At 47.6% G+C, this 13,635-nt stretch overlaps 1 protein-coding gene across 1 annotated transcript in view; it reads left to right on the forward strand.

Annotated features, from left to right (window-relative positions):
* The first annotated feature begins 8,041 nt into the window (after positions 1–8,041).
* Positions 8,042–13,635, forward strand: part of LOC122371655 (mothers against decapentaplegic homolog 6-like) — a 28,847-nt gene continuing 23,253 nt past the window's right edge. Inside the window, exon 1 of the mRNA XM_043348118.1 lies at positions 8,042–8,633. Coding sequence (XP_043204053.1) covers positions 8,171–8,633 — 463 coding nt within the window. The 5' untranslated portion in view covers positions 8,042–8,170. The remainder of the gene's footprint in view (positions 8,634–13,635) is intronic.

Here is a 13,635-nt window from a genome sequence, read left to right on the forward strand (position 1 = left end):
TATATATATATATATATATATATATATATATATATATATATATATATATATATATATATATATATATATATATATATATATATATATATATATATATATATATATATATATATATATATATATATATATATATATATATATATATATATATGTTTTTTTGCATGTGATGTTGAAAGCCAGAGCATATTTGCATTTGATTCGTTTCTTTTCAGTTTGTTCTATATGTCGAATAAGCGTCTTGGTTTCGTTCGGAAGTCGATATATTATATCACCTAATGACATATTGCCTAACCGGTTTCAACGATCATTCAACTTTTTGAAGGTGGGAAGGTACCTTTAATGAGCACCGTTATATCTATCAGTTAAACAGTAAAACTTAAATAAACGGGCATCATTTCAATGATAGGGAACGTAAACGTCATTGACAATATATGCATCAGCTCGGACTATCGAAACAGGCTAATCGAGCTAAACAAACTACTTAATGCGAATCGGGTTAATGCGAACTTGGAACTGTTCAGTATTTAGTAAATAATGCTATTTAAATGTTATTCAACTTTTATCTTTGTCCCGTAACCTGCATTTTGGAAAGGATTATCAATAGACAGGTGTGATATATTATAGTGCATGTATGGCCTAAACTTTAGAAGACCCATGACTAAGCAATAAATGCGAAACGTTGGGTAATTTCTGCGTTTCCCCCCCCCCTTTTAAGATAAATTCAAAAGTTTAGGCCATACATGCACTAATATATCACAACTGCATTTTGGAGTCTCATATGTCCGTGCAAAAAGCAGTTGACTTGACACATATGTGCTGAAGATGTCAAAAATAGACGTCGTCTTTTACACATAATGATTTGCAATGGTTTTCATCGAGTAACTATGATATGTTCGTCCATCCGTGCACAATTCTAGACATAACCGCAGCTAGCAGCCTCGAGTGTGAAACAAATGTTTGCATCATCATTAAAAACGTCACGAATTTATATCAGGCCCCGTTCATGCATGTATGCGCTATGCATGGATGCGTGTGCAATATGCAATATACATCAGCGGTAAGGAGTAGGGAAGACAAGCGAAGGATCAAGGAGGAGACTGGAAAATATTTGAAACTTTGCTCAATCCTGGATGGCTTAGCCCGCGCCCGGCCGGTGCTCCGCGACTTCCACGCTGGGCCAGGGGGGGGGGGGTCTGAACAACCCCCATCTAACTTGGCTCTTGGGCTACGTAGCGACATGCGGTAAGAGGCATTCGAAGTATTGACGCAAACACTTCCGGCATTTTTTGGGTCAGGTCAAAGGTCAGGTCGCCAGACGTCATCAAGGGTCAAAAGTAGACCATTTCAACAATTTTGGAAACTGCCAACGGCTAACTCGGGAACCAGCCGAAGAAAAGCGCATTCGATAGCCCTTTTACAGGCCTTTCTGAATAATGCTCTCACATATGACCTCAGGTCAACGGCTTAGCCTTCAGAGAGCAAAAACTAAAAAATAGCCGTTTTCACGAAAAAAAAATTCGGTAATAAGTAATAGCTTTTGATTCAAGCAAGACACGACATTACTTTTGCGAGCGTCGTGTTCCTCTTGGCCAGACGCGTCGAATGAAATATTCGTTGACCTTGAAAGACCATTTTTTTATTTGACCTCAGGTCAAGGTCATGACCTGACCGGGAAGGGTCGTGCTGCATATCAGTCGATCGGTATCGTCGAACTGAATACATCTGATGTGTTTTTATCGCTATAGCACGTCTCTATCAAAAGTTGTAGCAAAAAAAAAACTGCTGGTGACCGCTTATGACCTGAGATGACCTCATGGGCACACAGAGGGGTACACCCGTAGGGGAGGGGCCGTTTCGGCCCCCTAAGATCTCGGAAATTTACCGGCCGATTTTCAAAATTCAAACGACGTTTTGATAGCCCCAACGGGGAACTACCTTGTGACCAAATTTCATTGACCTAGGTCAAACCGATGACGTCACAGGTCAGGTCAAAGGTAGGATTTTCACTGTTCACAGGCATTTCAAGAAATATGTTGTGAAATCGAGTAAATTGGTAATTTATTGAAAACCATCGATGGTACATTGTTCGTCAAACACATACTTTGCTATCTGAGGTCACTGATACCAGGTCAGGTCACAGAGGTCATGTCACTGGGGGTCACGATGAAAGTGTCGTGTGATGCATGTTTTAAGGTCCAGTTTACATGACAAATGCGATTATGTGGGTCATATGCAGCCCTTGGGGCCAGCTTAGGTTACGTTCTGGTGAAGGTCAGGTCAAGGTCAGGTCAAATTAGGTCAAATTTCAAAGTTGATATTTTTGCATACCTAAAATGGGTATTGATTTGATACAGCTCATCACGGGGAGTCTAATGGTGGTCTTTGTTTTACCCTACGTGGTCTAGAATTGCCAAAAATTGAGTAAGAAAACTTGACGTTATTATTTTTGAAGTTTTTTTTTCACTATAACTTGGCTAAAAAAAGAGATATCGATCTGAAATTTGGTATGTAGATAGAAGGCGGTAGGTACTATCATACATATTCCGTGTTTTTCGAAACTCAAAAAAAACTTTTTGGATTTTTTGGCTAATATATCTAAAACATTACTATTTTGATTTTTGGGGTCAAAATTCAAAAATTTCAAAAATCTGAGACAGTAGTTTTGTGGCCCTGTTAATTTTACACTTTTTATGGCTTGATCATTTTTCTGTATCTTCAAAGATGTAGTCCTGACAGCTCTTCTCGCGAAGCTCTTTTTTCGGTCGAAAATGGCAGAACATGACGTCATTCTGACGTCATTTGTGGCCAACCTATCATAGCCTCTGGAACAAGTTTTGGTCACAATGTGTAAAATTGATGCCCAGAGGGCTCCTGAAAGTATGTGGTGATATCTGTAGCCGTTTAAGAGATATTGACGGAAAAGGATAGGGGGCCGTTTCGGCCCCCGTAACGGGGCGCGGGTTATTTGAAGGTGTTCCGCCGCCACTGGGACAGGCAACTTTATTTCATGTGGGCTGCTCCCGATGGAGCACACTCGTAGCTAGGTGCAGAGAGTGTTGGGAGTCCCTAGGATGCCTGCCCAGACCAATGTCTCGAGGACCATCCTCCCGGCTCTGCAATGATCTTTGTTTGCTTTGGTACCTGGGTACCGCCTTTGTTTTCTTAGCTCCCTTATTCACGGAGTTAGATGGGGGGACGCCCCCCCCCCCGGTTGCGGTGGTTGGGACTACCCCGCGGGCCCGGCCGGGTTAAAGGTAGTGTGCCAGCTTTCCTGGACCGTATGGAGTTAATGGCCCAGATAAGGAGAACCGGATTTTTAGAACTTATCCACACGGGCGTAGGAACGTCATGAAAAGTGGGTGGGCCACCCTGTCAAGGGGCCTCCTTTTTCAGGGGCCTCCTATTTTCAGGGGCCTCCAACTTTTGCCTCGTCCTGCTGGCTGCTTTCAAGTATGACCTCCAAATCTAGCTTCTGAGATCGGGGCTCGGGCAGATGTACCCAGGGGCGTAACCGCTTAAGCGAACAGTGCGGAAAGTCCGCACCATTTTTAAAACTTATTCCCCATCCGATTTTTTTTTTAGAATCTATTTGCCGCAAACGGCGCATGACCCCTGAAAACCCTTACACAAATGTCTTCCTCGTTTCCCAGGTGCCCCCATTAGCTTCATAGGCGCCCTCTTTGGCATATAAGCGCCCTATGTATAGTCATCAGAGACATCCTATATGTCCCACAGTCGCCCCGTTGTCGCATACAATGTGCGCTTATCATAGGCGTCTCTCTTTTATGGACACTTGAAGGCGCCTCTCTTTGCCATGCCGGCGCCCATGTTTCTTATGAATGCACCCCCATGGCATTGATCAATGCAGACCTCTATTGCATGTGGACGCCCATATATTATGTAGGCCTCAGAGGCGCCCCTCTTGCGCATTGAGGTGCCCCTATGGGCTTCATAGGCGCCCCTCTAGATATTGCACGTAGGTGCCCTACTGTCTCAGAACCGCTCCCCTTTGGCATGCAGACGCCCATCTTTCGTACGGAGGAGCCGCTGTGGTTCTTAGAGACGGCATGTTGCTCCCAGACGCAGATGGGGCTCTCGGAGTCGACAGTGTGGGACCTTCAGTCGCTGATGGGTGCCCGCCAGATGTGGACCCTCGGAGACGCCGGTATGGGGCCCTCAGAGATGCCGGTATGTGGCCCTTAGAGACACCGGTGTGGAACCCTCAGATACTTCAGTGTGAAGCCCTTACAATTGCTGGTGTGGAGCTATGAATGCGCTGGCTTAAATCCCTCAGAGACCGGTACATGGACATTAGAGCTCAGTGAGAACTTGTGTGGTGCCTTCAGTGGCCTTGTGGAGCCGTTAGACATCAACATGGTGCTCTCAGGAGCCGGTGAGTCCTCAGAGTCACCGGTGTGGGGCCTTCAGAGCTCCGAGATACTGGTATGGGGCCCTCCGAGGTGTCGGTGTGGGTCCTTCAGATGTACCTATAGAGCCTTGAGATGCGCAGGTGTGGTGGCCCACAGAGGCGCCGGTGTGGGGACCCCAGAGCCACCGATATAGGGCCCTAAGAGACACTAGTATGACCCTCAAAGGCGCCGCTGTGTGACGCTCATAAACACTGGTGTGGAGCCATCACAGGCGGGTGGAGCCGTTAGAGGCCGGAAAGGGCCCTTAGATGCCTGCAAGGAGCCTTCAGAAGCCGGCGTGGCACCCTTATGGGGATAAGCGTGTCTACTTAGGAGCCCATGAGGTGCTCTCATGAGCTCTGTGGGGCCCCACCGGGCCGAAATATGGCCACGGCCAGTTGCCGCCGCATGGCTCTTCGGACTATCATTCTCAGGGGCCTCATCTGCCTAGTTTGAATAGAAGGGCCTCTCAGACAATCAGTCTCATGGGCCTCCTCTGGCTAGTATAGATAGAAGGGCCTGTTAGACCATCAATCCTACCTAGGGGCCTTTTCTGGTTAGTATAAATAAAAGAGCCTCTCAGACCATTTATATCAGGGGGCTCCTGTGGACAGTATAAATAAAAGGGCCTCTCAGACCATCAGTCTCGGGGGCCTCCCTAGAAAAGTGTAAATGTGGATAGAAGGCCCCCCTCAGATTCATTAGGAGTGGACCTCTCTGACTATCAGTCTCAGGGGCCTCTTGTAGCCAGTATGAATATAAGAGCCTCTCACACCATCGGTCTCAGGAGCCTCTTCTGACTAGTTTGGATAGAGGGCCCTCCCAGACCACCGGTTTCAGGGGCCTCCAGTGGCCAGTTATATGAACAGAAGGGCCTCACAGCCATCAGCCTCGGGGGCCTCTTCTGACTGGTGTGAATATGAGGGCCTCTCATACCATCAATCTCAGGGGCCTCCTCTGCCTAGTGTGAATATAAGGGCTTCCCAGGCCATCAGTCTCATGGGGGACTCTTCTGACTGGTGCCGGATTGAGGACCTCCCAGACCGAAAGTTTTGGGGGTCTCCTGTGGCCAGTATGAATAGAAGGGCCTCTCAGTCCATCAGTCTCATGGGCCTCTTCTGCCTGGTGTGATTATAAGGGCCTCTCAGGTCATCAGTCTCAGGGGCCTCCTCTGACTACAGTGTAGATGGATAGGCCTCTTAGACCATCAGTCTCAGGGGCCTCTTCTGACTATTGAGGATAGAGGGGCCTCCTCTGACTAGTGAGGGTAGGGGGCCTCGGCTAGATCGCCAGTGTCAGGGGCCTATTCTGACTAGTGTGGATGGAGGGGCCTCCCAGACCACCAGTCTCAGACGTCTGACTAGTGTGGATAGAGGGGCCTCCCAGACCGCCAGTGTCAGGGGCCTCCCCAGACCAGTGTGTATATTAGGGCCTCCTCAGATCCACTAGGGCCTCTCAGGCCATCAGTCTCAGGGGCTTCGACTGACAAGATGAACAGAGGGCCTCGTTGAATCCATCACGGCCCCTTGGAGTCCGTGCGTGGGGATTCGTGGAACTTATTTTTACCGAGTTTGTTTATTCTGGAAGGTGACGACGTCCTCTCAAATCGAGACGAGGGGCCTCGAGTAAAAAGTGGGTGGGCCAGAACACATGGTTGGCCCCCCCACCTCGAAAAGTGGGTGGGCACTTGCCCACCTGGCCCCCCCTGTTCCTACGCCTATGCTTATCCATACCTTCAAAACTCATGGAAACGTCTTAAATTATTCAAATTTTGAGTACCCCAGTGCGAAATTCGCCCCGACGGGTTGTCGGTCGTACCCCAACCACATTTCACACCATTATGAACAATAAATGCACACACTGAAATCGCTATTACCGATATGCTCATCCAATCAAGTTTCGATAAACCCGTTTATCATCAGCTCCTGCGGTTTCGAACACGCCTGTTAGGTGGTGCGGTAGACCGCGCCCAAAGCCAGGGCCCCGGTAACGTGAGGTAGCCGAGTCAGGGCAGCGTGCGCTGACCCAAGCCGGAGCCGCGCGTCCTCCCGGTGTCATGTGATAGCCCGGGGCTGCCCGCGGGGATGCGGTAGACCGCGCCCAAAGCTGCGGCCCCGGCTTGGGTCAGCGCACGCTGCCCCGACTCGGCTACCTCACGTTACCGGGGCCCTGGCTTTGGGCGCGGCTTCTGCTCATACTTTGTGGTGCGGTGGTGGTGCGTCGGGCCGCGCGCTCTGACTTCGGCCAAGAAAAATGCGTCAGCTGATCATTGTCATTTCTGCCACTTGCGTGTGGTGAAATGGGGTCATAACTTATGAGACGGCTTTTTCATATCAATTATTTTACATAAAATCATATTTCAAACCATAAATAATGTTCGACAGCCAAATAAAAGAAACAATACCAATACAGGCTTACAGTTTAAGGCTCGACATTGTGTTGTCTACGATTAGACAGCTGATAACTCATTCCCGTACGTCGTATGGTCGTAACACTATAATGACCTTTGCTTATTGTCACATGTGCGCCGCATTCGCGATTGTTGCCGACGCCTGTTTGCAGGTGAGCCCACTACAGTTGTTATACATATCTAAAAACCGATAAACTTTTAGGCGAAAAATGCACTATTCCAGGCCCATTTTTGATTTTTTTGCGATATTAGGTAAAAACAGAAGCTTCTTATCCTAGGAAAAATAAAATGGGAAATCTTTCAAAGGTGGCACACTACCTTTAAGCTAAATTACCTTTTCTGATTAGGTACGTCATAACTATGACCCAGTGTCAAATATTCAAGAAAACCTTGAGAAATCAGAAAGTATTGGCATCTCAAGCTCGCCTTGACGGGTGAAACGCGATACGGATAGCTAAAAATGTTGGAGCATGTGATAAAACTTTTACTGGAAAAAGTTTTCAATCCATTTTGACGGCTTTTGTCCTCTGAAGGCGAAACCGTTGCAATGTCTAAAAAATATGGCATCTGAGGAAATTCTAGCAAAAAAATATATAATTTATATTTATGCTTTCCGGGATGTTTTAGCACAAAAAGACAACGAATTATGAACTCTTTTTTCCAAGTTCGATCTGTAAACTTTGAAGTCAATGACTCTTGGTGACATGGCCTTGACCTGTCACTACAAAAGTCTTTTTATTCTTTAAAATTATGACGCCTTTTTGAACGCCGCTTTGATTTACGAAGTAAGCCATGTATGTTGCTTGTTATATAAGCTCATTCCAACTGCTCAAATCTCAATCACACTCGAAGGCAAAACACAGTTGCATCCAACCGCATGTTTGTTTCACTGTCTTCTCGAGCGGCAACCTCTTGCCGCCGGAATGTGGCTGCCGTAAACCGATACTGCGAGCCAGCTGCAAACGAAATCCTCCGGGCGCACCTGACACCGGCGCGCGCCCGGGGCGACTGCGACCCGACCTGACCGGCGTCATCGGGCGCCAGTCGCAGACGCCGCCGCCGGTGTACTTATCCCGGCCGATGGCGGTCATTAGCTGACGTTATTGATGGTCGGCTATTGTTTTGAGTGCTGGCGCCGGCCGGCCGCGGCCGCTCACGGGCGGACGGCGCCGGCGCGCCCGAGCCCCCCGCGCGCCGGCCCAGCAACACGGCGCCGCTCCACGCGCCGGGCAGCGAGCGGGCCTCGCGCGGCGGCCACAACAGACGCGAGCGAGCCGCCGGCGCCGGCTGACCGTGTGGTGTGCGCGCGCGACATCCCGTCTCCGCTGACCCGGCACTATGTGTCGCGCTGATGTGGAGGAAATTCATGCTTCCGATTCATAAGCAAAAGCGCATCGAGCGGCTCCTGAGGTGGCGCGTGTGCGATGCCGACGGCGACGCGACGGACACAGTGCGACCGGACAGCGGTGCCGGCGCCGAGGCCGACAGGAGCCCGGCCAGCGCCAATGGCGAGGCGGCCGAGCGGACACTGGTCAGGAGCGTGCTCAATACGCTGGAACTCGACGCGCTGAAGATGCTGTGTGAAGTGATTGAGAGCCGGGGTGACGCCCTGGGCTCGTGTGTGACCGTGCCGAAAAACGAGTACGTTCTCAGGTCGAAGAGTGCCACGCCTGTTGTGCTGTTCTGTCGCTACTTCCGCTGGCCAGAGGTGGACTGCCAGAGCCGGCTGCGACGGTTGTTCGTCTGTCGCGGCGCCAGTGGTGACTGCCATGATTGCATCAATCCCTACCACTGGAGCCGAGTCTACTCTCAAGGTGAGCCATGCAGCAGTGTTGCCGTCGGCTTATCTGCATTCGGCCGCCGTGTTGCGGCCTTGGTAATCTCCTCAGATGTTGATCTTGTAATGCTGTCCTCTTGGTCGCACTGTCTTTGCGCTGTGACTGAAATCCGTGTGTCATACCAACCGAACATCGCGGGTATTGTAGGTTCTTATCATCTGTCTCTCAAATATCTGTCATTAAACATCTTGGGCGACAGAAACATTCACAAATTTACCAATGACTCAAAGTCAACGTTTGCAGGCGTTGATAAAATATTTCACTCGGGACTATACAAACGGCTTGCTTATCTGCCCACTTGAGCTGGTTCATGCACCGCATGAAGCCGAGTGTGTTTGGTTCCCTCTCGTTTCTCACCATGAAGAGCATTTGTTTGACTTTCGCAAGTCCGTTTGTATCTATTGGTCACTATCCCGTACCTGCATAACCTCAAACGCAGTGACACTGAACGTATGAAGTATGATGTCGCTTGTCTTGTGGTATGTGCCGTACAGACAAACGTTTCTGGCGATCCCCGGCGCCGCACTTCCCTCAATTGCATGACCATCATGGATGGGATCGAATCAGGTTTCTAGGCGTGGAAGTTGGAATTGACGCTCCATGATGCCTGAGGCAGGCTCATACTTGGCCGGCTCATAACTGTCCAGCTCCCGAAATTCTCAGCCCATACCGGGATCCATACCGTCGGCTGCCTGACCTACCGTGATCACGCGATGCTCGGTAAAACCAGCGGAACAGTCCGACCAATATGAGGGCGCTCAGTGAGAGGCGATGGTCGTCCCCGTGCCCACGTTGGGTTCCGGACAAAAAGTCAAATGATAAAAGGTAAAAGGATGATTAGTCAACAGACATTACGTCAAAAGCAAGAAGTCAAAAATCTTAAAAGTCAACAGGTAAAAGGTCAACAAAGAGGAAAGTCAAAAGGCAAAAAGTCAAAAAGGATAAAACGTCGAGAGATAAAAAGTGAAATTGTCAAAGAGTCAATGAACAAAAAGTCAACTAGCATAGAAGTCAAAAGACAAAAAGTCAAATGGACATAAAGTCAAAAGACAAAAAGTAAAAACGGCAAAAAGTCAAATTGCCAAAAAGTAAAAAGGACAAAAGTCGAAAGACAAAAAGTGAACAGGACATAAAGTCAAAATCCAAAAAACCAAAAGGACAGAAAGTCAAAAGGACAAAAAGTAAGAAAACAACAAGTCAACCGGGCATGAAGTCAAAATAAAAAGTCAAAAGGTCAAAAAGTCAAAAAGACATATAGTCAAAGTCCAAAAAGTCAAAAGGACAAAAATCAAAGGGACAAAAAGTAAAAAAGGACAAAAAGTGAAGAGGACAAAGGTCAAAAGACGAAAAGTCAACAGGACATAAAGTCAAATTACGAAAAATCCAAAGGAAAAAAAGCCAAAAGCCAAAAACTCAAAAGGACAAGTCAAAGAGACAAAGTCAATGACACCTGGATCATCAGTCATTACATACATGAGATAACATTTACAAACAGCTGTACACAATTAAGCAGGATGCTGCACAATATAACCTGCATCATTGGACATTGAAGCGAGACTGCCTCCATTGCGCGACTGATGGGGATTCCCATGGCCCGCAGGCCGCAACCGCGACTCAGCTGGTCACACGGGCATGCTTGGCTGAAATCTGACACACATCCGTTGACACTTACGTGCTGGGTGGGAGCTCGCTCGCATCGTAAGGTTGTCATGAGGCATTTGAGGCAGCGTTACATGATCCTTCGAGACGACTGGCTGTACCAGGCACAGTTTACTGGAATTATTTCAACAAATATAGTAACCCGGAATGTTATCGATACGAAAGGTTCGCTTGTTCAAATTTCCTATATTGTGTAGGGAGACGTTTCTCATCAATTGATTCCGTCACGGGTTCTATAAGCGATTTCACACTTTCATTATAGTTCAAGCGTATTGTATGGTACATACAATTGGTACAATAGTAAAGCGCGTCGTTTCTTTTAGATAGGTGGAAGTTGGCTGTTGGAACGAGAGGCAATTGTGTGATTGTCGGATTGTCCTGCCTTGAAAGGAACGCTCATATGAGCATTAACCCGGCCGGGCCCGGGGGGTAATCCCAACCACCGCAGCCCGGGGGGGCGTTTTTCGCCCCCCCCCCCTGTCTAACTCCGTAAATAAGGGAGCTACGGAAACAAAAGCGATACCAAACGAAAGGTCCTTACCAGACGATTCTAAAGCACCTAAAATTTTTGACGTCAATTTTCAAGGTCAGAGGTCAAGGTCAAAGGCAAAAACCGGCACAGGTGTAGTGATCTCAAAGTAAGCCTTCTAGAGGATGGCAGGATGCATCAAACCGGCAAAATTGGGTATCAAACGAAAGAAGAGAATCTGAGGATTCCGAATATGTGCTCCAAATCAAAGGTCAAGGTCAAGGTCACGCTCAAAATTGACCTCAAACTTTGCACTTTTTCGTACATCTTGCTTGCTAACTTCCAAGACGTTTTGAAATGTTTGGAGGCTTATCAGTTCCCTATTTGTGGTTCATCTTACGATACAAGGCTGCCCAAAGGTCAAGGTCACAGAAGAGTATCCTTGCTAGAGGCTATTTCACTAATTCAAGTTAGTAATAATAAATAAGACAATTTTGCCATCCGGAAGCTCTAAATGAAGGCTTAGAGGAAAATGGATGCGAGATTCGTGATCAGCGAGTACAAATCCATCATAAACGACCTTTCATGTGTCAAGGTCAACCAAAGGTCATTTGAGGTCACACGAGGTCAACATAAAATTTGACCTTTTCCAAACAAAATATATATCATTCGACGCGGCTTGACACGGCGAATGCGATGGTACCACTGCCGTAGCTCTAGGACCATTTTTGTCGAAGTTATTTGCGAAAAACTAAAACCACATTTCGGGGTCGTTGACCTGACCTCTGACCTCAGGTCACTAAAACTATTTTTCTATTTTTCTCTAGGTCAAACGCTACACAACCGTGCTCGTAATTTGTCTTTATCTCTAAAACTCTATTTTTAGCAGCTATTTGAAGTTCGCGTCTGTGACGCCGAAGTTTGCCTTGCAGGGGTCTAGAAAAATCGACCTTGTGACGTCATCAAGGGGGCTAGGTCAAAAATTTTTACTTCAGAAGATGTCAAATTGATGGGAGAAAAGGTACTGAAAGTTTCGCTTTCCTATCCCTAAGCGTTCGGGAGCTATCGCAAATATTCGCCAGGGGGGGGGGCGAAAAACGCCCCCCCCGGGCCCGCGAGGGTTAACAGACAACAACCTGTTAATATTCACGGACTGCATACAATTAAGGTGCCCAATTTTCATCGAAAGGTACGGTCTGCATACAATTAAGGTGACCTATTTTCATTGAAATGTATAGGTCAATTAAGTTATCGAGATACCATTGCTAAAAACACAATTTTTTAGGACCTCGGAGCTGTGACGTCCAAAGAGAGGTGACAAGTATAGCGCATTGTGGCCACCAGTTACTGTCCCTCTCCTTCATCTTCGCCTCCGCCCTACGTCTCCTTATCGGAACTGCCCCCCCCCCCCCCCCCCGCCACCAGCAGGCACAGTACGCCAACTTTAGGTATATAAATAAGTTCATATTTCCAATATACTTTTTAAAGAAAAGTAAAAATAGGTTGGAGCGTTCTTATCGGTAGTGTCGGGGCTCGCACGGGGACGCGCCGAGACGCGCTATGCGGTGCAGACGGCGCCCAGCGGGCGGCGGCCGGGGATCAGGTGGCCCGGCGCGGGTCAGTCGCCGACCGGAGACGCGGGCTGCGGCGTACAGGGACCCGCAGTTGCTACTGTACACATATATTACCAATTTAGAATTGTGTTATTATTTGCTAAGTGCTGGCCATTGGAGAAAAGAAATGTAGCGCAAAGTATAGAGGAATAACACATGTTTGCTTCTAGGACGAATGTTTTGCATAATTCCTCTTACCGCAACAGATATTCTTCAAAAACTACAATCGTGCTATTTTTCTGTGCCGGTTGCCTCCCCAGAGCCCGTCCTTGGTATCGCCACTAGCTCCCGCTCCCGCTACGTGAATGAAAGTCACGTGACTACTACACGTTTGCGCTCAGTACTAACACACCTAGCCCGAGGGCCGGTCCGTAGCGGGGAGGGGTAGAACGCTAGAGGTCCAGCGCAGTGGAGCTGGTGGTGGCCCGTATCATAAAGAGGCAACCGTAAGCAGAACTACAATTGCCGCAGTATGAGATTGTGATAAAGTTTTCTTTAAATGTATTGATTAACAAGAAAGTGCAACGCTTTTTCGAGATAATAAAACGGTGTCCAAGGTCTTGGAAGAACTGTAAAACATATGCAGGAACGTATAAATTTCTGATACAGGCCATGACCTTTCACCTTGCCTCCGGGGAGGACCGCTCAGGAAGCCACATACTGAATGATTCGAGGCCTCGCAGCGCGGCGGCAGACGAGGTGGATAAACCATTGCCGCCTGATCTTTCGAATACTTATGTTTCCAGAAGAAGGATAGGGGGGGAGGGCTGTTTTCAACACACTCACAATCCTTCCCTTATTAAGTTATAGCTTACCGAAAAGATGCAACACAATGGTGGCCGTCACGAGATGTAGCGAATAGTGCCTCAGCCACACCGGTTTTAAGTAAACCTTAAGTATTGGAATTCAGGCCAGTGATCCTGAAGCAGTATTTTATTTTTGTCGTGCATAAGCTGGGATCACGTGGGCAAAGTTAATTGCAAAGAAACGGTTTTAGTTTCAGAACATTTCTGAGGCTAATCGCGCCAAATAGTATACGTTTATTGCAAAATGTCAAATAGAATGTTGACGTGCTATCCAGATGATGGAATTTATACCGACACAAGAAGTCAAAAAGTGGCATCGTGAGTCATGTTGCATACCTATAAATCGATTCGTCAGCTTGGTTCGAGCTCAATAGTTCATTCGCGGATGATCGTTTCGTTTTTTTTTTAAACAGTTTATGAGCCAGCAACCA

This window comes from Amphibalanus amphitrite, unplaced genomic scaffold, assembly GCF_019059575.1.
Source record: "Amphibalanus amphitrite isolate SeventyFive unplaced genomic scaffold, NRLGWU_Aamphi_draft 001267F_arrow, whole genome shotgun sequence".
Classification (NCBI taxonomy): Eukaryota; Metazoa; Arthropoda; class Thecostraca; order Balanomorpha; family Balanidae; genus Amphibalanus; species Amphibalanus amphitrite.